Here is a 20,929-nt window from a genome sequence, read left to right as displayed (position 1 = left end):
CAAGCGGCAAACGCGCGACCGCTTGGGCCAATGCCACCGCCGCAAGCCACTGAAGGCGAATTTTTTTCTGAATTCTCAGCCCAGTGTGATGACGATCTGTCCTCGCTGACTGCACGTGCAGGTGGTGCCGTGGGCTGGGAGCGGTGGGTGTAGTGGTTAGCGCTAGCCTACACCATGAACCCGGCGACCCCGGGGGTTCGATTCCAGCTCACGGCCAACATCAATCACCATTATGTGAACAGGTTGTGGGCCTCCCATAGGTCGACTCAGCCTCAAATGAGTACCTGGTGCGGTTTGTAGTAAACATCGCCACTGGGGGAGAGACAAAGGCGGTCGGGCGTGGTTCCTGGCCACCCACCCACCCCCTCGTGTGCCGTTCCGACCTTCAGAGGTGCTCGCTAACAACACTTGCCCCAACAGTCTGTTAAGGCTATACGGGAGATCTTGACTTAAAGATTTCGTGACTACAGGAATTCGGTAAAGTCACGTAGATATGATACGTAGATAAGTTATTTGAACTTAACTACGTGACTTTTCCGAAAGACCCAATAATATGCAGGGGGATCTTTGTCTTTGTGGGTTGGGAAACATCAGTGTGTGGGAGTGGAGGGTGTTCATGTAAAATTATTTTTTGTTTGTTTTAGTACACTGCTCTAGTTTTTTTAAATCTGCAAACAATGTTGAGTTGCACAATACACGTGGCAAAATAATTCATTTAAAGCAGGGGTCACCAAACTACGGCCCGCGGGCCGCATCCGGCCCGCGACGTAAGTCCATCAGGCCCGCCGACGGTACTTGAATTTGGTTGATGAAAACGTATGGAACACGAGACGTGATACAATTTAAATGTTTAGAATACTAGGAGATCTTCACGCGTGCGGAGACCTCCTGACTGCTATGTGCCTTAAATTTACTATTTAAAATTATTGTATCTAGATTTTCTTGTTTATTGTAACGTTTGCTTATTTCGCGCCATCCCAAGTCCTTCCCCGGCTCGTGGTAGCTCAGCCTACGCTCTGACGTTACCATGGTTTCCATGGTAACGTCATGGCAACACGTTACCATGGTTTCCATGGCAACGCCATGGCAACACGTTACCATGGTTTCCATGGCAACACACACAAACACGCATCTCTCCCGCCCCCAGATTTTCCAGCTGTCAACACAGGTCCGAACGCTCCAGGAATATTTATTTATTTATTATGCGGCCCGCGCTCGTCATTCTTTCAGTTATCCGGCCCACTGTGAGAAAAGTTTGGTGACCCCTGATTTAAAGTAACAACTTCGCGAGCGACGCACGCAGTTGTGACAAACAAAAGATCATCACTCAATGTTGGTAACATTCTCGTGAGCGCAAAGCACTGGCACCCCCCCCCCCCCATCTGCCCTACACAGGCCAACCGCGACCTCCAAATTAAACGAAGCCTAAAAAAAAACCACAACTCCCGACTCTCGATCCGAATTCGACTCGTTATAATCGAAGTCAGATCATTTTTAAAAGTATTATAAGCGGACTTGGCAACAACGCTGTTGGGCACTGGGCGACCCCCCCTACACACCTCCCCCCCACCAAGTCTCGCGCCGCCGAGTCTCGCGAGATTAACTTTCGTCCGCGAGTCTCGAGCAGAGGGGGTAGGGCTTCCCCTGCAATCGTTCCCGTAAGCGTCGAAGCACAATAACCTTCGTCAATATCAAGACATACATACGCGCGCGCACACACGAAAACCACGGCGGGAAAAAACGCTGTCTTCGAAGTTCGGTCTGGTTACAAGAGTAACCTGTGGTTGTTTTTTTTAATTAAATATCCCTCAAAAAGATGTCGCAGAAGCAAGACGCCGATCAGTTCTTCGACGGGCGCCATTATAGCGGTGAGTCAGGCGAGGCCTGCCGAAGGCCTCCACATCGCCTCCCTCAACTCCTGTCAACCGTGGTCGATCCACTGCTGGATGATAGCATCTCTCTTTCCCTCCGCAAGTCACCGCCGTCCCTCGCGGCCTAACATTACGCGTCGGCACCTACCCACGAAGATGATTCCACGGCTGCCGTGATTTTTTTTGTTGTTGCGTGTTAGGCGTTCTTGGCCCCGCTTCGCCTCGCCTCCCTTTGGCTGCCGCTCTGTCGTTAACCACCGTCATCATCATCGGCATCATCGGCATCATCCCCTCCCAACAGACACCGTCGTGTTATGTAACCGTGTTGGTACAGTAATCGACGTGCCTCCTATTTCTGTCCGTGTAATATGCGGTGGCGAGATATGAGCAAATGACCCCCCACCATGACCCACACGGCGTGGGGAAGCCCTCATCCAGCAGTGGATTTCTAAAAGAGCAGTACATGTATGTACATATTGGATCACCTGCGATTTTCTTATATAATATAAAGCCATCTAGATCACTCTCTAACAGCAGCGGCGTGCGTAAGCACCGTGGGGCTTTACGTGTACATTCATAGCTACACAATTCCAACTGTATAGGGTGGCAAGACGTTATCTCCCTCGCCTAGTATATGGGAGGATGTGTGTTCGATCCCGACCCCGACGACTGTGAATTTGGAATTTGTCTGGCTCTACCCCCGCAGTCGTGTGGATTATTCTCCGGACCCTCCGTTTTTTCCCCTCCACATTTATAAACGCGCTTTTCGAGCATTTGGCTTCTATACTTTTCCACGCGATAAGCCACTTAGTCGGACAATCATTTGTGGCCAGGTTGCTTTTGAAAAAGAGCTATAATAGCTCGATAGGCCTTACCTGGTAAAGTACAATTACTTTAATTTAATCCCATGCACGCACATCTATGCAACCAATATCTAACAAACTCCAAACTGTCATTCTTAACATATAACCCTTGGCACTCTTCCACTCTGAACACTATCATCTTGGCAGCAGTGGTCGTTAGGATTAACGCTTGATTGTATCAAGATATAAAACAATTTACAGACCTTTGCATTGTTGAACTTCTTTCGCACCATACATAGCCAACCGTGTAATCGGAGGTACGGTGCTAGAAGGCCTCCCTCCCAGGCCGTGACAATCGTGGGGGTTGTTAGCCATACTTCACTCTCGGTGCGGATTGTTGGAGGGATGATGGATCTAGAACCGGTTTATATATAAATTGACACATGTTAGTCGTGGTGACTCGGAAACTAACTTAGCCAGATTCACAGCTCGGTTCGCTGACCACTTCAATAGCACTATCCTGTGCGCTAAAGTATTGTTTTAGATCTGCATTCTCAACCACTGAATGAACTGTTTGGTGTCCCATTCTTCTCCCTTCCCATTCTGTGTGCACAGAACATGACGATCGCACGGGGTCTCAGGCTGTAGACCGGAGGAACAGGGGTCGAGGCCCTAGACTCTACATGGATGGGAGGTCGTCGGGGTCCCCTGCACGCTCTAGCGGTGGAGGAGGCAGCAGTGGCGGTGGCGGCGGTGGCGGCGGTGGTGGCGGCGGCAGAAGAAGTGGACATGGATATTTTAGGGGAAATCGGAAAGGCAGGAATAACGGTGGTGGCGGTGGTGGCGGTGGTGGCGGCGGCGGCGGCGGCAGGGGAGGTGGAGGTGGGAGAATAGGTGGCCCAAACCCCCGCTCCCATCTGAATGACGATGATGACGTGGACATGTGGGAAGATATGCCAAGTTCACGGGCGCGATTGTACGTATTATTCCAAGTGCACAAATATGTGTGAGAAGTGGTGTGAAGAGTGGTGGCACAGTGGTTGGCACCCTGCACGACGATCCATTTGAATTGAGTTGTTTTCCTGGTTATGGCGAGTAATATTTTAACAATTCCAGCCTATAATTGGGCTTAATGCTAGCTCAGGGAAAAGTGCATATGTGCTTCCTCCTGACTGATTGCTGACCGCAGGGTGCTGTAATTTTCTGTGTTTTTGTGGCGCACTCGGCTTGGCGTCACCAGCACACCGTACTCAACCAATCCCAATCGGTGGCGGCAGCAGCAGCGGACAGACCACCGGCGCTCGGCTGTTGAGGTCACTTTCCGTCCCGATTCGACGGGGTATGGAGGGCGACCGTCACACAGCACAAGCGGAGGCCACAGGGAGCGGTCGTCGTGGTACAAGATCACGGTAAGTGCAGCAAGTTCCCAGACACGTGGAGATGGACCACCTGGGACAGCAGGGTTTTGAGAATGAGATGCTGATTGTAAAAGTCGACAGTTGCACCAATAGGATTTTCATGACATGTTTATTTGGGTTTTAATTATGTTCAAGAACTCCGAACAATAATTACCAAAATTAAAATGTTAAAAATAACACTGGCTGCATGCACTGTCCTTCACATCTGCATCACATGCATTATTACACCGGGAATGTTTAGTGTCAATTTGAAGTCCACAGAAATATAACCAGAGATAAAAAGGGGCTGATAATGATGAAAAAGGGAGGGGGAGTTAAGAAGGGCTATTTTTAGGATGAACAACACATGCTCACATTCCCTATCAAAATGTCTGGAATCCCAGAATTCAATATGTAACATGGGAATGAGTTGAGGTTGAAATCTGATTGTAGTCTTTGAGCCTGTTTACATTGCTGTAACTCATGTCCCAGTGCTGCCAGCCAAAACAACCCATGGATCGCCAAGTCAATTAAGGTGCATGACGTATTTTTTTAACTTGGTAGTTGTAAATATGTGTGTGATATCTGCATTGAATTAATGATTTCTATAATTGATATGCGAATATTGAGTTTATTTTGATAAATTAAACAAAACTACAAATTAAGTAGAATTTTTTTTACAATACACCGAAACAGGAAAACAGGCCAAAAATTAATTATTGAGTGATGACCCCAAAACATGACAATTCGTGAAACATTGTGGGGGTGAATTATTAAAAGTCCAATTGTAATGTTGTTACTGTTTATTCATAGAGGGGGGGTGCAATTGCTGATCGAGGTGTGAATGGTTAAAACAAATTAAAATAATTATACTTAGTGTTGAATTTAATTTGAATACCATTGAACGTTCTTTAAAGAGGTCAGAACATAGTAACATTACATTATATTTTTCAATGTGACACCTGCACCACTGGCATTCCATACAGATATTTACTTTTAAAATGTTGAAATGTCTTTGACCTTTTACTTCACGAATGCAGAGCTGTGCACGCACCCCCATATATGTTTATTTGTGCCCTAGGATCTTGTTCAAGTCAAGTACATTTTATTTTCTCTTACACACCTGATGCCCTTCTTGGCACAAATCTTTCACTCAGCGCCCCGTTGCTGCTGTTTCGTGTGTGCATCAGATTCCCTTCGGGAAAAAGTACAACAAGACGTGGCTTCTGCAGTCGCTGCAGCAGGCTTCCTCCACGCCCTTCACTCCCGTGCAGGTATGTTTGTATTCGTGTGGCCTCGAACTGCCCCCAACCTAGTACAAATACTGGTGATGTCACTGCCACTTAGTAACGAATGGCTGTTTTTGTTGTGCGCCTGGTCTCCCCGCTAACAATCCGACCACCTGAGTTTGATTACATGGCTGTGACCAACAGTGGTGACTATCTGAACAGGTCCTGGTCGACTCAACGTTAATTGAGTACCTGATGTGGTGTGTAATCAACCGCACTGGGGAGATAAAAGTGGCTGGGCATGGTGATAGTTACACCACCTCGTGGACTGTCCCAGCTTTCAAATGATCCTCATTAACAGAACTTTCCCCAAGTCTTATCAATTCATGAAAAGGCTACATTGGGCATATTTTGATTTCTTACCTTGCTGTGAACAACATAATATGTCCCCCCTACGTCTGGTCAAATTGCCATTTTTTCAGTGCTCAAGGTTGTACTGTGATTGTGTTGCGACAACGACCACAACGATGATGCTTTCAGTTTAAAGTAGTGGCTTTTGTCAGCTGCATGCCGAATGTCAGGCAGCAAACATGGGATTTGTTGGTACAACATGCAAAGCTTTTGTTTTCCTTCACAGCAACTTTGTGTTGCTACCCTCATTAATTATGATCTTGTAGTTTTGAACATACAAGAGCATATTGTGCCTTACAAATCTTGATAGGCGATGCTTAATTATAGAAATAATATACAGCCCTTTGTCGTCCACTGCTGGATAAAGGTCTTTATGCCGTGTCAATTGTATGGGTTATATGACTGTACTTTACCATGTTGGTTAGTGTGGGTTGGTGAAGGACACAGACCCACGTCCCGGATCAAACTTAGATCACTGAATTTTTAGCACAGTGTGCTAATAAATATTCAACTGCTCCCCCCAGGCTATACTTAATACAATCTGACATCTGAAATTCAGAGACTACTAATGCAGTCCCTTGGATTTTGTGTTAAGTGCACACCTGTGAGTATTAAATGCCGTGGCCAGCATCAACTTTCTCAGAGGTGCTGATGTGTCAGCAGGCTAGGACATGCTTGCCCACACTTGCTGCCTTGAAGCGAGGAAGAATTGAGTAGACATGACATAGAATTTAAGATTTTGCCACAAGCAGTTGCACCGAGTCTTCAAGACTTTTAAGGCTTAGATGCAGTGGCACAATGAATTGTAAACCCTGCATTTGTAAAAAAAAATACGAAATAATTGTGTAGCATGGCAGCACCATGAAGGATGACAATGAGATGAGGGGCATATTGACTCAGCAGAGGATAGACTGGATGATAATAATGTCAGGGCTCTTTGTTGTCGAGCATTTAATCTGCAACAATAATAGACTCACAATTGCGTTATTACTTCCTCTTGGCATTATTGCCACAGGATCACCTTTTCAGGATCCATTGTCTTTAAATCTGCTTAACAGAGCTTTGTTAAGTCAAACCATTATGTAAATTACTTCCATGATCTGTATTGTAAAACGCATTCATAATATTAATTTTGCCTGATTTCACATACCAGTTGGTTTATTGTGAAGATAATTTAACATAAAACTCGTGTTTTACTTGATTTTAAATGGTCTGTTGTATGCGGACTGGTCATTGGTCGAAACGTCGCATATTATATGCCTTTCCTTTCAATGTAGTTTTGCTGCCGAATGTTGAGTTTTTTGCGATTTGTGAATGACTGAGTCCATGCCTGCACCTAGGCCAAGATCTCCGTATCCTGAAAACAAATTATAATTTTGTAGCCTTAGCTCCACATAATTCTGACAACATAGCCATCTAGTGGCTAGGCAGGTGCAACTGCACCAGGGCCCACAGGCCAAAGAGGCCCATATTTCTGGCTACGAAGGGAGAATATGGACAGGTTAACCTCACTACTTGCAGTCCTAGCAACAGGGCCCATGCCAACCATGTTATGCTGGATGACCATAGCTCTGTTAATCTCTGTAAAAACAGAGCCCACATACAAGCATGCTCGCTCACATGCGTGTATGTGTGCATGTCCTTCCTTAGTTCCACTATGAAGACAAGCGGGCAGTGTTCCACTTGGAGGACCGCGCGGCAGCCGAAGCTCTGAAGAGCATCTCGCGGCAGATAGTGGACACCGACAACTTTAAGGTAAGTGCATTGGCTAAACCGTTGGTTTACCACCCAGTTCACCTATCGGCAAACAGCACCACGTGCTTTGAAAGTGTCTTGAAGCTCTGATGTTTTCCTGGATGAAGGGCATTATGATTATCCTGATGCAGCCTTTCAAGATATCTCCTTTTAAGATTTCCACCAAAGTGAACTGCAGGTCATGGGATATTGACGTAATCAGTTAATATGTATTCCTATACCTGCAATGCGTGCATTGAGTCATAAGTGCAAGAATAATTATTTTTTCGATTTGTATATGTTCTCTATGTGACCTCTGCATCCATTCAACACGTTTCACAATCGTAAATAAAAATATGTTTTAATCAAATTATGAGTCTGGTAATTAAACTTGTTGCGGGTAGTTAAGATTCAAATAAAAATCAATTCACATGTTTTGTACTTGTGTTATGAGTACGGTTTTGTTTTACCCATGACATTTATTACAATTCTCACACGCACACTATTTGCTGCAAGTAGTGTGAACACAAGAATCGATGCATCATTATTTGCCTATTGGATGAACAACATTAAGTTTAAATAACGGCAGAGTGTGCCCATAATCCCTGTGGCAAGCTGATCATTGTGGCCGCTCCCTCCTCCGCTTGTAGGTCGCCGTTGTAATGAACCAGTCGGGCCCACCGCCATCGCTCCTTAATGACCTGAAAGAGGAGGATCTACAGCACATCAAGGTGAGGAGGTCATGCACATGGTCGGCAACCACCTGCAATGTGTGAAACGCTGCTGTGTGTGTGTGTCTTTGTGTGCGCACACTGCGTAAAAAATCCGAAAGTCCTACTTCAATTCGTGGCAAACAAGTCCCGGACCTCGTCTGGGGCGACTTAACTTTACATGACAATACCTGGTGTTCTAAGCGAACATTAACACAGGGGCATGGTGCTAACCACACCATCCCTTCGTGCACTGTCCCAGTTTTAATACATGCTTACTCGCAGTTTCTTGCCCAAACGGTCTTTAATGGCTGTTCGGGGGATCTTTGTGTGTGGAGAGCGGTGGAATAGTGGATTAGTCATCAGAGTTAGATTTCAAACCATGTGCAACATCAGTGGCAAGTGGTATTTTCATCTGAACCTATCATGAACTTCCCCTAGTTACACTTAGACCTGAACAATTACCTGTTGAGGTGTGTAAATATCAGCATTGGAGAGAAATGCACCTGGGTGTAGTGTAAACCACCTTCTGCTCTTGTGAGCCATAACAGCACTTGCCTCGATAGTCTGGAATTTTAAATGTAGAATCTTTGTCCTTGGTGTTGTAGTTGAGTGAGCACACTACCGTGGTCCTGGCAACCATGGCCATGCTCCTTCAGAAATTAACATCTCGGTTTGGTCAACTTGACCTTAAATTAACATCTGGCGCTCTTATGTAAACAACATAGCATTGTGAGTGGCAAAGGCAGCCAGCTATGAGTGTTATTAACCCCACCCATCCAATGTGTCTTTGCAAGTGTTTGGGTAATATCATTTGCCGTAATTGGTGCTAAAACTAGCCTTTTGTGTATTGCAGTAAATCTGAAACTTGCAAGCGAAAAGTAGACTGCGACGTGATATTCATTGCATTAATGCGTGTGCAATTTGTAAGGGCGCGGTGACACAGACCTATTTAATTCTAAGGTTATAATCCCTTGTTCATCATGACGTCCTTTTTACTTTGATGTCTCAATCGCGTTACGGAGATCGCGTGACGTGAGGGTTCTGCCTTTGTAGTGAGGGTTGTAAGTTGACGCTGAGGAGGGGGGAGGAGGCGCCTCGTCCCCCCATGTGGAGTGACGTCACCCGCTAATTATGAATGGGGGGGGGAGTCCATTTGGAGGACATCGCCTGTGAATGATTATTAATGAGGGGGGGGGTCCATATGGAGGGTGTAACCTGTTCATGATTATTAATGAGGGGAGCTGTTCGACGTAGAGTTACATCACCTCATGATTAATAATGAGGGTGGAGGATGCTCCATGTGGAAAGACGTCACCTGCTCATGATTATTAATGAGGGGGTCTAGTCAACGTGGAGTGACGTCACGAGCCTTGCACACAGGCATTCTTGGCTCATAGTAGATAATAATTGGGGGGGTGCCCATTTGGAGGACGTCACCTCATTATTAAGGGGGGCTGTTCGATGTGGAGTGACGTCACCTGCTCATGATTATTAATGAGGAGGGGTGGGGGGTGTCCATTTGGAGGCTGTCACCTGTGCATGAATATTAATGAGGGGGGCTGGGCGATGTGGAGTGACGTCACGAGCGTTAAGGACATTCCTAGGTGATAGTAGGTATTGGACGCTGTGTGTGTCTGCGCTTGTCTTGTCTAGGAATGTTTAAGCAGAAGATTTGAACCTGCTGAACAAGCCCTAGACTTGAGTGGAATAAGAAATGATGAAGGTAACTCCTAAAACTTATGTATAATTTTATTTTAAGAAATATATATATTAATTTACACTTCACAAAGTGTTTAGTGGTTTCCCACATCACCTCTTGCGTTTTTATAAATGATCACGATTAAAGGATACTATTTAATTCAGGGATTGACTTATGTATTGTTTATAATGGCTCTTATATAACTGACTCATAATTTCTGTGTTGTTCATTCCGTTAACATAAAAGTAACACGTGAACGTTACTTTGCTAGGTTGTAATTCCTCGTATGAACAGTCGAGTTCTTGTATCATGAGATTGAGAATATAATTTTAATGCACAAATTACTGAACCGTTACGTGACTACTTTCCAACATGGTCCTCAGGTGCGCGATGTCGTGTGTGCTGTCCTCCCAGAGCTTCAGGCCCGAGGCGTTGACTTGGTCATGAACCGCAAGAGCTGCATGGACGCGGTGACCAAGATCATCAGCGAGAACATACCCACAGTACGGCCTCTCCTCTCGTCAGCCTTTTGTATTATCTTGATTTGAAGCTTTCGTGACTGCAGGAATCCATACTCTTAGGTTCTTTCGGTAAAGTCACGTAGGTAGAAATAAAATATAAACAAATCACTGATTTGTAGACACATAACGGTTCACTGATTTATTTTATTTCTACCTACGTGACTTTACCGAAATAACTTTTGTATTAATCTAGATTTGAAGCTTTGGTGACTGCAGGAATCCATGCTCTTTGGTTCTTTCGGTAAAGTCACGTAGGTATAAAATAAATCACGACGTTTCGAAGAAAAAATTCTTGCTGTGGTTTTCCCACCTGATGATGATTGCTTGTGTTGCAATCGAAACGTCGTGATTTATTTTATTGTATACCAACGTGACTTTACCGAAAGAACCAAAGAGTAACTTTCGTATTATTTTTCTTTATTTCACATGTGCTCTCGGCATTGTGAAATTAAGCCTTCATTAGGAATGAGCACGTTTTGGGGATCCCTTTAAACGCAGCCTTCATGTGTCCACAATAAAATATATTTTGGAGTTTTGCACCTCCAGTTAGTGGGGTTGGCTATGTATGGGGCAAAATAAGTTCCAACAGACATCTTCCTTAAATACAGTCATATCACAGTATACGACCGCTTTGGAATACGTCGAATTTGGAATATGTCGTGTTTTGACGAGAAAAAAATGTCTTGGGATACGACGTCTTGCTTGGGATACGACGCTCTTGCAAGAACTTGTATGGGTCGGGATGAGTCACCGCGTACCCGCGTAGACCCCGTTCATGACTGAAACAAAGCGCCGCTCCTCAGTCTGCCTGTACAGTAGATCTTGTTCAGTGCACAACCCTTGCTATGACTCTGTGAATTTTCACGTGTTTTTTGTCATCTTATTTTTTGTATGCATTTTAGTAATAAGTAGCATCTACATTATCTTATACAACCCCATTAATGTATAATATGCCATATAAAATATCATTTCTTATACTCTGGCACGGATTATTTCCTTTCCCTTTATTTCTTATGAGGAAAATTCGTTTGGTATACGCCATTTTTGGTGTAAGTCCTACCTTCTGGAACGAATTAATGACGTATACCGAGGTACCACTGTAATATTAATGCCTTTTGCTTTTCCAGAAAAGCTTCCTTGAGTGTTCATGCTTTTTAGGAGGGTCCTCCGCTCAGATATTGGGCCCATTCAGTTCATGTGTATTTAGCATTGTCAGGAAACTGGAGAACCCGGAGGAAACTCACCAGGCCGTACACGAAGGGGGGAGGGGGGCATTGTGTGACACTTAGCACTGCCATCTCTTGGCCACATCTGGCAGCCCCACGTCCACAAGTACTAACCATGCTTAACTTGCTTATCTTCCTAGGTTCACCTATATCGGGCACATTCAGGATAATTTTGTCATAGGCAGTGGTGTTGGAATGAGCACATTAAAGCAATCATCCTTATAAGCACTATCTTTAGATATAAGAAAATATGTATAATAGGCCAGAGAACACTTGCTAAACATACAAGGGGATAACACTCAAAGCTAGGCACAATTCGATTCAATCCACTTCCTGTACTGCTATTTCATAGCCACCTCAGTCGTAGATATGGGAGTTGCGAAGGTTAATGTGATGCACCAAACCTCTCCAAAATGTTAGATTAGAGGCATGTTTCAACAGCCGTAAATGGGCATCTCTGCCATTATTATAGCGCATGTTGTACCCAGCGATCACAACTTCCTGTCAACTCGGGATAAAATCAAACTGCTGATGGAGAGTCAAAAATTTTGCATTGTTGCCTCTGCTACTGAAACGTTTGCAATGGGGTCGGAGCCCATATGAATGTGATGCACAATCTGTCCACATTGATGGAAATTTGTAAACGTGCTGTGCCTCCCTGTCCCTCCGCTCCTGCAGATCATGTCCCTCAACTTGAGCAGCAATCGCCTGTACCGGTTGGACGACCTGGCCGAACTGGCCCAGCACACGCCGTCCTTGAAGACCATGAACCTCTCCAGAAACGAGGTGCGTACGACTGCCACTGATCATGTCACATTTTTTCTGACCCACATCTTGTCATTATTAATCTCATCCTGACAGTGATTCAATGTATCTTTAAACAATTCGGTTCAAGAATCACGATTGAGGTGGTCTTCCAATGTTGTAGTTTTGTTTCTGCTTTAGCCTTATTTTTCATTTTGTTAGATAATTTATTATCACGTGCACTGCGAGTGTGGTGAATTTAATCGGTTAATGCATGCGTTACTTCTTGGAAATATTTTTTGGGCTTTGAAGAGTTTTCTGCAAGCATTTATATCTCTTGGGTACCAGATGTGGGTTAGGAGGCACTATAATTCAACTAAAGATGGTCCAATGTAAACAAAACTTTTGTTTAAAGTTACGAAGCTATTTGGGATTAGCCTGTTTAAACCACCAATATTTATGAAAGGTTTGTTTAAAAGTTAGGAGACCTAGACAACACAACAAACTATTTTAAAATAGGAAAACACATTTTGCTCTGACATCCACCCATCAATCTTCGTACTGCTAATTAACTACTTCCAGAGATCAACGCATGTTGCAAAGCCCCCTACCTTGTTAAGTTGGAAATCTGACATCAGGTGTGGCCATTCAAACCACTAATCGTACGCAAATGGTATTGCATATTGCGTAGCTCAAGTCCGAACGTGATCTGGACCGGATCAAGGGTTTCAAGCTGGAGGAGCTGTGGCTGAGTGGCAACTCGCTGTGCGACTCCTTCCGTGACCAGTCGGCCTACATCAGGTACCGTATCCCCGTGCCGCTGCCGTGAACCGTGGGGCATGCATTGTCGCCCGGTCACCAGGTCGCCCGCCCGTCAGCTCGCTCGCCCGCCCGCCCGCACCTGCTTCCCCGCCCGTTCCCCCACACCCACTGGCAGGCACACCCTTGCCACACAGAGATCGAGAAGAGTTGTGCGATTTGTTTAGAGAAGGCGCAACACTGTACACTGATATACGTTTACTTTTTACCCTGGGTCGTTGAATGTTTTTCAGTTGTCGAATAGGCAACTGAAAAATATTCGGAAAGAAGCAGTTGCCATCGACTAATCAAGATGCACCATCGCCTTATTGTCACGCCCTTGGGCCTGCAAACTGCTACCGCAATATGCTTAAGGGCTTTTGTATGTCTGCCGTAGTTACCTCATCCCTCAGACCCACTGAGCATTCTACAGCTGGGTTCTCCCTAAATTAATAACTCACTCAAGTAGTCGTTGGGAGAGATGCATGCCTTCTCGTGCGCTGCATTTATTATTTTCCGACGGTCACAGACTTGAATCTGTCACGCGAGAAGTAATAGTGAATCACTTTTGCTAATTTGTGAGCAGTCTTGTCAGGAAATCTACATCCGTGCTGTTGACTTGGTGTTTGTAAGTGTGTTGCGTGGTTTCTCTCGACCACCGCCGTCTGTTTTCTGGCCTTTGTGTCGTCATTGTGCCTCCCATCTCTCACCGGTGACCCTGCTAACATTGGTTTCATTCATGCCGACAGGTGAAGCTGAGGCCTGGGGACATTTTCACAGCTGCAACCTTTCCATTTCTGTTAAAGTTTTGTCCTTAAAAATCTTTCATTTCTAATTTTCCTCTGAAAGCCTACCTTGCCTTCGTTTCTTCCGACATTCATCTCATTCTCCACTTCATGATGTGCACTCGATACTTTCAGCCTAGTCAACGGGATGGAAGTATTTTTAATTTCTAATGATGAAAGGTAAACCTATAGAAGGATAAAGGCGTTCTCTGTTACTGTGCCTCCGAGTTGTTCTCTCTCTTCGAGAGTAAGTGAATACTGTGCTCATAAGTTGAAATTATTATTACTATTATAACAGACAAGTAAAGATACCAGCAGTGGGAAGGAAAAGACTGCCACCAGGCTGGCACACAGAGATGGCAAGAATAAAAGTGGCCATTGTTGTGGCTCGTTCGTTTTAAACGAACGCTGGGAACGTCCCGGGAGGGTCAGCCTGTCTCCATAACAACAACGCTTGCGCAGCGAGCCTCGGCAATCAAAGGAGAGGAGACGATGGTGGAAAATAGAAGCTTAAGAAGAAGTCGTGAAGGAAGCTGCCCCCCATGTTGACGCGTGCCGCGTGCCCGTGCCGGCCCGGCCACCGCAACCACACAGGGTCGTTGAGGAAGGCCTGTTAGCCGAGGACGGGTAAGATCCCTCACGGCGAGGGACAACCTAAGACAGGCGCGGCCGTGCAACGACCCTGCCCCTGCTGCCCCCTCTGCCACAAGGGTCCCACTCACCGTCGGCACCCTTCGCCCTCCTATCGCTGTCACGCTGCTTCACCCTTTCACCCGCCGCTTTCATCTTCACCGCGATCGTCGAACATCGTCCCCAGGTGCATATTAATCTGCTGGGTTTGGGGCCGGCGCTGCCACGTGAGGGGCGCTTGCCGCTACACTAGGTACCCATGATGCCATGGCGGCGGAGGAGTGCAGCAGGGGTGGTCTGGGCTCTGGCCGCATATGGCCGAGAACCCCGTTTGGTGCGGAGAGGCGCGGCTGCTCTGATTGTGAAAATGACCGACAGTGACCCCACCACCATCCGACCACTGCCACCACCAGCGGCAGTGTTACAACAATGGAACCATGACGACCACATGTTGCTGGGAAACTGGGCCAGCCCGTACCCTCGCTTATTCCCCACCTTAGCTGAGCCTGCAGCACCACGGTGGGGTTGGGCTGACAGACCCCGAAAGAGGCCGATGCCTGCAGTAACAGGCAGACTCATTTTAATGCATTCCACGGATTATTTAAGGGCACTGTGGACAGCGGAGACACTTGTTAACTAAGCAACTTGTTATTTTCCCTGTTGACCTGGCTGGAATGGCGATTGCCTACATTTTCTTTCTATTGTCCACATCACTCTTTTTTTTTTCCAATGACTGGGATGACCTTCACTGGAGCTCCTCTCACTTGCAGATTCAGCGCCGTCTTGGTCACTCACCTGCTTTTTTGCTGTGACCGTTGAGGGTGGCGGAGTGCAGTGTGTCGTCCCACAGCTTTACCCACGTGTGTACCCTTTCCTGACGCCCCCACGTCACCGCAACTCCTACCGGAGATGAGCAGAAAGTGGCGTGGGTGCCGCAGTTCTTGGAACGGCGCCCACCCAGCCTGCCTGGCCACCCGGCTGCCCTCATGTCGTATTTTCCAGTTGCAGTGTGAGTGTGGTTGTAGGAATCGCTTGTCGCGACCGGTGACTGGCAGTGGTGAGTACGGTTGTACGGGTAGAGCATGCCGAGCCATGCTCGACATATAATGGTCTCCGCAGGCGACGTAGAAACAATAGTCTTTCAACCCGTAACGTAGCCCAGGAAGTCGGGGATCTCTCTCGACACTTGCTGCTTTCTGTTGGACGAGAAACGTTTGCTGCTTTAGTATCTGTGCCATTGCAATGGCAAGGTTATATTGAGCACACAAAAACATGCTCGTGATTCAATCACCGTGATCTAAGTGCAGCAATCACTGCTCACAACCAAGGTCATGGTAAAGCAACACAGGAGGCAGCAAGGGCTTAATATGGTGGCAGTCAGTGACGCAGGTTTGTGTACACAAAGGGGGTAATCAAATCGGTATTTTCCACTTATACTGTCCTTAAAGCAAAATTCAGTCCAGCGGTATTAAAGAAAATGATTTAAAATAGTGTATTGTTTCCAATGCGCTGCATAAAGCGTTAACCGTTCGTAAAAAAAAAAAAACGTAATTTATTTCACGTTTTCTTTAATACGAGAATGAAATTTGCTGAAGTGATGGCAAGCTTCGAGTCTCTTGGGTGTCACTTGGCAAGCAGTGGGGGGGGGGGGTAAAATGTGAGGCAGTGACGCCACGGGTAGGGTGGCTTGGTGGGCCTGTGAGGGTGAATGGCACGGCGCCAGTGAGCACCACCACTGCCCTGTGCTCGTGTCCTGTCTCTGACTGCATGCGTGTGTGCGTGTGTGCATCGACAGCGCCGTGCGACAGCGTTTCCCCAAGCTTATGAAGCTGGTGAGTTTTCCCACCTCGCGTCGTCTCTCAAGCCTAACCTCGCACTGCGATATTTATCATCGGGGAAAGTGTTTGGTAATAGGGGGCACCAGTTAAAACTCCTCAAAAAAGTTAACTGAAGAATTTTAGATTTAAAGCTTTCGTGACTGCTAGGATCCATACTCTTTGGTTCTATTGGGTAAAGTCACGTAGGTAGAAAATAAAATAACAAAAATCACGACGTTTTGGCCACAACACAAGCGGCCTTCATCAGGTGAAGGGACGAGACAGTCTGGAGGACAGCGCTGGAGTGAAAAAAAGCCACGCTCAGATCACGACCTTTAAGCTGTGTGAGAAGAAACAAAGCACCTTGACAAAAGAATTAGCATAGAATTTAGCATTGAAATGGCTCATTGAAATAGCTAAGTTAAAGTATACACATCCACAGAGGTACCCCTTGACAAAGGAATTAGCATAGAATTTAGCATTGAAATAGCTAAGTTAAAGTATGCACATCCGCAGAGGCACCCCTTGACAAAGGAATTAGCATAGAATTTAGCATTGAAATAGCTGAGTGATTAGCTTGTAACTGGTCAGGACACCTTGTTTGCTCGCACACAGTTTAAAGGTCCGCGGTCTGAGCGTGGTTGTGTTTCGCTAAATTCTCCTGTTTGATTTGTACTAGGTGCCTCGGTGAATGTATATGATCTGACTTTAACATAGCTATTTCTGTGACCAGTTACAAACTAATCACTCAGCTATTTCAATGCTAAATTCTATGCTAATTCCTTTGTCAAGGGGTGCCTCTGCGGATGTGTATACTTTAACTTAGCTATTTCAATGAGCCATTTCAATGCTAAATTCTATGCTAATTCCTTTACATTATGAGACCTCCTTTGCCAGAAACAAGATATAGGAGTAGGTTTTACCCTTTTAACTGGCACAAAAACTGACACCTTTATTCAAGGCATCATGTTTGCAATAACCACAACACAAGCAGTCAAAATGCAAACAAAATAGACAACTCTAATAATATGCACTGTCCTTGAATTTGATTGGTCCACACCCGAGACAGCTTTCGAGCCTAGTCTCCATTGGTGTTGGACCAGAAGACGCCAAAAGGCGTACAACTCAAAAACAGCGCACTATCAGAGTATTGAGGGCTCGGGGTGAGCATTTACATTATGAGACCTCCTTTGCCAGAAACAAGATATAGGAATAGGTTTTACCCTTTTGGCGTCTTCTGGTCCAACACCAATGGAGACTAGGCTCGAAAGCTGTCTCGGGTGTGGACCAATCAAATTCAAGGACAGTGCATATTATCAGAGTTGTCTTTTTTGTTTGCATTTTGACTGCTTGTGTTGTGGTTATTGCAAACATGATGCCTTGAATAAAGGTGTCAGTTTTTGTGCCAGTTAAAAGGGTAAAACCTATTCCTAATTCCTTTGTCAAGGCGCTTTGTTTCTTCTCACACAGCTTAAAGGTCGTGATCTGCGCGTGGCTTTTTTTTCACTCCAGGGCTGTCCTCCAGACAGTCTCGTCCCTTCACCTGATGAAGGCCGCTTGTGTTGTGGCCGAAACGTCGTTATTTTTGTTATTTTATTTTTTACCTACGTGACTTTAACTGAAGAAATGTGTTCAAATGTTACATGTGATGTTTATCCGATGATACCCTGACACAAATTGGCACGTGGATGGCTGTTGAATGTCTGTTTTTTTGTTTTTGCCCAACTGGCGATCATCATCACCGTCATTGCCATCACCAAAACTATTATCACTGTACTCAATTTACACCACCATCGTCACTACAACGATCTTCATTTAATAATTACCACAATCATCACTTTCAACACATTTTCATTGCTATCATCGTCACCACCATCATAATCACCACATCACGACTATCATCACTCCAACTTTTGTCACCTTGTTAATATCCTCATTGCCATCACCACTTATCAATCAAATAATTCATCACCTCCATCATATTCTTCATCAACACCATTGCCATCATCATCATCGTCATTTTCATCATCTTCGCCATCAGGATGGACAGGAGCTTCCGCCACCGATCGCGTTTGACCTGGAGGCGCCCACAACTCTGCCGCCCACCAGGGAGGGTTACTTCCCCAACGATGAAATCAAGAGCCTAATCCTGCGGTTTCTCACGCAGTAAGGGACCTTCCCAGGCACCACACATACATGCTGCAGTGTTGCAAAGTTTTCCAGATTATATTATGGGCTATTTTCTTCCGTATTTTGAAACAGCAGTAGGTGGTGTGTCCTAAAGCCTGGAGAAACAATAAATCTAACATTCTTTATTTTAAGTGCCAATATCAGGCTCAGTAAAGTAGGTATCAGTGCACATTACAGCAAAACGAGAATGTTACAGTGCTATACGGAAACAGGAATGAAATCCACCATGACCTCAACGGCTAACAGACTGAGAAATGTGGATTTCAATCGTGCGCAATGAACAGCAAATGAAAAAAGTAGTAAACTAAATAAATAATAATGAAAGAAACGCTTATACTTTGGAGAATACCATATGTAACATTTCATAATCAGCCGTGATCAATCCACTGCGGGTTGGAGGCTTTTACGAACTGCGCCATCTCCAACTATCCTCCAATGCAATAATCCACCGATAACTTGCATGCGAGCTGATTTTATCGCTCTTGTTCCCTCCCTTGGCTGCCACTCCATTGTTAGTCTCAACCACCAGCCATCCCTTCCAGCAACCTGCCCTATCCAAGCCCACTTGTATCTTGTTCTGAACACAATGATGTCTTTAACTTATGTATGGTGTCTAATCCACGTGTTACTCTGTGTATAAATGTAATTGCAAATCATCTAATTTAAAGTTTCCATTTGTTCCGTCTTGTTTGTATGGTGTTCTTCCTTGAGCCTAAATGTATAATTGCATGTAATGTGCATAAATTGTAAATAATAGATTCTCACGTTCAAATCGATACCACGTGTTGTTGAGCATGCGAATTGATTTCAGTTATTGAATCGATGCAATGTCCCGGGACTGCTGACTAATGTGCTTTTGTGTGCATGTGCTGTTCATTGGCAGGTACTTCACCGTGTACGATTCTGCAAACCGCCAGAGTCTGCTCAACGCTTATCACGACACAGCTTGTTGCTCCATCACCATCCCACACAGCCCTCAAAACCCCTCAAAGTGAGTTGCTGCCCCAGAGAGACAAACACGCACACACTGGATGGCAAGGCTCTCGCACGGACAGATCTTACGTTGTATACCGCAGACGATGAGATCCTTTGTGTGCCCAAAATCAGCATAAGTACTCCCTGGCATGAACAAGGCCACAAACGATCAATTAAAAGATTACTTTCAATGTTCAAAGTTAAGTCTGCCTGCCAAGTTCATATAAAAAAACGGCTCATGCTAAAATATCTTGATGCCATAAGAAAAAATATCTTCGTGTATGACTAATGAAACACGATTCCGAATGCAAGTGCAGCCGGTAAGTTTGCCTAATATTCCAAATCGACGTTTGCACCTACAGAAGCAGCCTGGGCGAGTACTTCAAAGAGAGCCGGAATATCAAGAGGCTGAAAGATCCAAGTGAGTGCCCGTTTCTGAGCGCACATTACGTATTTCCTGGCGGGGCTGGTGCCAGGGAGCGCCCCGCTCTGTTGCCGCGCATCGCCGTTTCATGCCGTTTTGTCACCCGCCTTTCCCTCGTCCCCCCTCCCCGCAGTCATGCGGCAGAAGCTGTTGAAGCACACGCGGCTGAACGTGGTGGCATTTCTCAACGAGCTGCCGCACACACAGCACGACTTGCCCTCCTTCGTCATCGACGTCAGCGTGCACCTGGTGAGCCAAATTAGCTTCTGCTGAACTACCTCCCCGTGTAACCCGCATGCCCTCGCTGGCTCAGCCACTTATTAATGTTTAACCACATTGTTTGTTTGTCCGCACCTCCGATTAAGCATGGTTGACTATGTACTTTCGAAAGAAGTTCAACATACATACATGTGTAGTGTTATCATTTGCAGACACTGGTTGGAGGTGACAACTTTTATTCATACAACGCTACACCATTACACACGGGACTATATCACCTAACTCACTTCGGATGGCTACGTACACCTATCCTCTCCGCACAGGATAACTATATATCTGGTCAAACAGGCCACGTACTGTTGACCCACTTCCGACGATAACTTTTTCTGTTTAGAGCAGCCCTCGTGCTGTTGACCCTGGCATAGACCTTAACCCTGCAGTTTCCACTTCTTGGGTTGCTGCTGAGTAAGACTCGAGACTCCTGTTTTACAGGCGTCCCTGCTGAACTTCACAGTCAACGGCTTCTTCAAAGAGAGTGAGTGGCTGCCTTATTCACATTCATCAGCATCAACACGGCATCAAGATCATCATCAGTTTTATAACCAACAGTAGCCGCATCATTTGCAATGCAATGGTGGTCTAACTACACCAGGTGCATTTGGCGTCACGTTCCCTACAAACCATCGCACCCATTGTAGTTGATCTTCTGCTGTGGTGGTATTTGCCCACAACGCGGTTATCTA

General features: G+C 45.6%; 1 protein-coding gene across 1 annotated transcript in view; it reads left to right on the top strand.

The window, feature by feature from the left end:
* The first annotated feature begins 1,591 nt into the window (after positions 1-1,591).
* The window catches only part of NXF1 (nuclear RNA export factor 1), a 23,745-nt gene continuing 4,407 nt past the window's right edge, over positions 1,592-20,929 (top strand). The window contains exons 1-16 of the mRNA XM_032963980.2: positions 1,592-1,868; positions 3,290-3,650; positions 3,915-4,083; positions 5,262-5,345; positions 7,362-7,466; positions 8,096-8,176; positions 9,812-9,881; positions 10,272-10,360; positions 12,283-12,390; positions 13,040-13,149; positions 16,357-16,393; positions 18,420-18,544; positions 19,452-19,559; positions 19,906-19,964; positions 20,101-20,216; positions 20,679-20,721. Coding sequence (XP_032819871.2) covers positions 1,817-1,868; positions 3,290-3,650; positions 3,915-4,083; positions 5,262-5,345; positions 7,362-7,466; positions 8,096-8,176; positions 9,812-9,881; positions 10,272-10,360; positions 12,283-12,390; positions 13,040-13,149; positions 16,357-16,393; positions 18,420-18,544; positions 19,452-19,559; positions 19,906-19,964; positions 20,101-20,216; positions 20,679-20,721 — 1,717 coding nt within the window. The 5' untranslated portion in view covers positions 1,592-1,816. The remainder of the gene's footprint in view (positions 1,869-3,289; positions 3,651-3,914; positions 4,084-5,261; positions 5,346-7,361; positions 7,467-8,095; positions 8,177-9,811; positions 9,882-10,271; positions 10,361-12,282; positions 12,391-13,039; positions 13,150-16,356; positions 16,394-18,419; positions 18,545-19,451; positions 19,560-19,905; positions 19,965-20,100; positions 20,217-20,678; positions 20,722-20,929) is intronic.

The sequence above is a fragment of the Petromyzon marinus genome, chromosome 31 (assembly GCF_048934315.1).
Source record: "Petromyzon marinus isolate PM22_M1 ecotype Great Lakes invasive population chromosome 31, UKy_Petmar_22M1.pri1.0, whole genome shotgun sequence".
Taxonomy (NCBI): Eukaryota; Metazoa; Chordata; class Hyperoartia; order Petromyzontiformes; family Petromyzontidae; genus Petromyzon; species Petromyzon marinus.
Note: the sequence above shows the minus strand (reverse complement) of the source record. Positions and strands in the feature narration are given on the sequence as shown.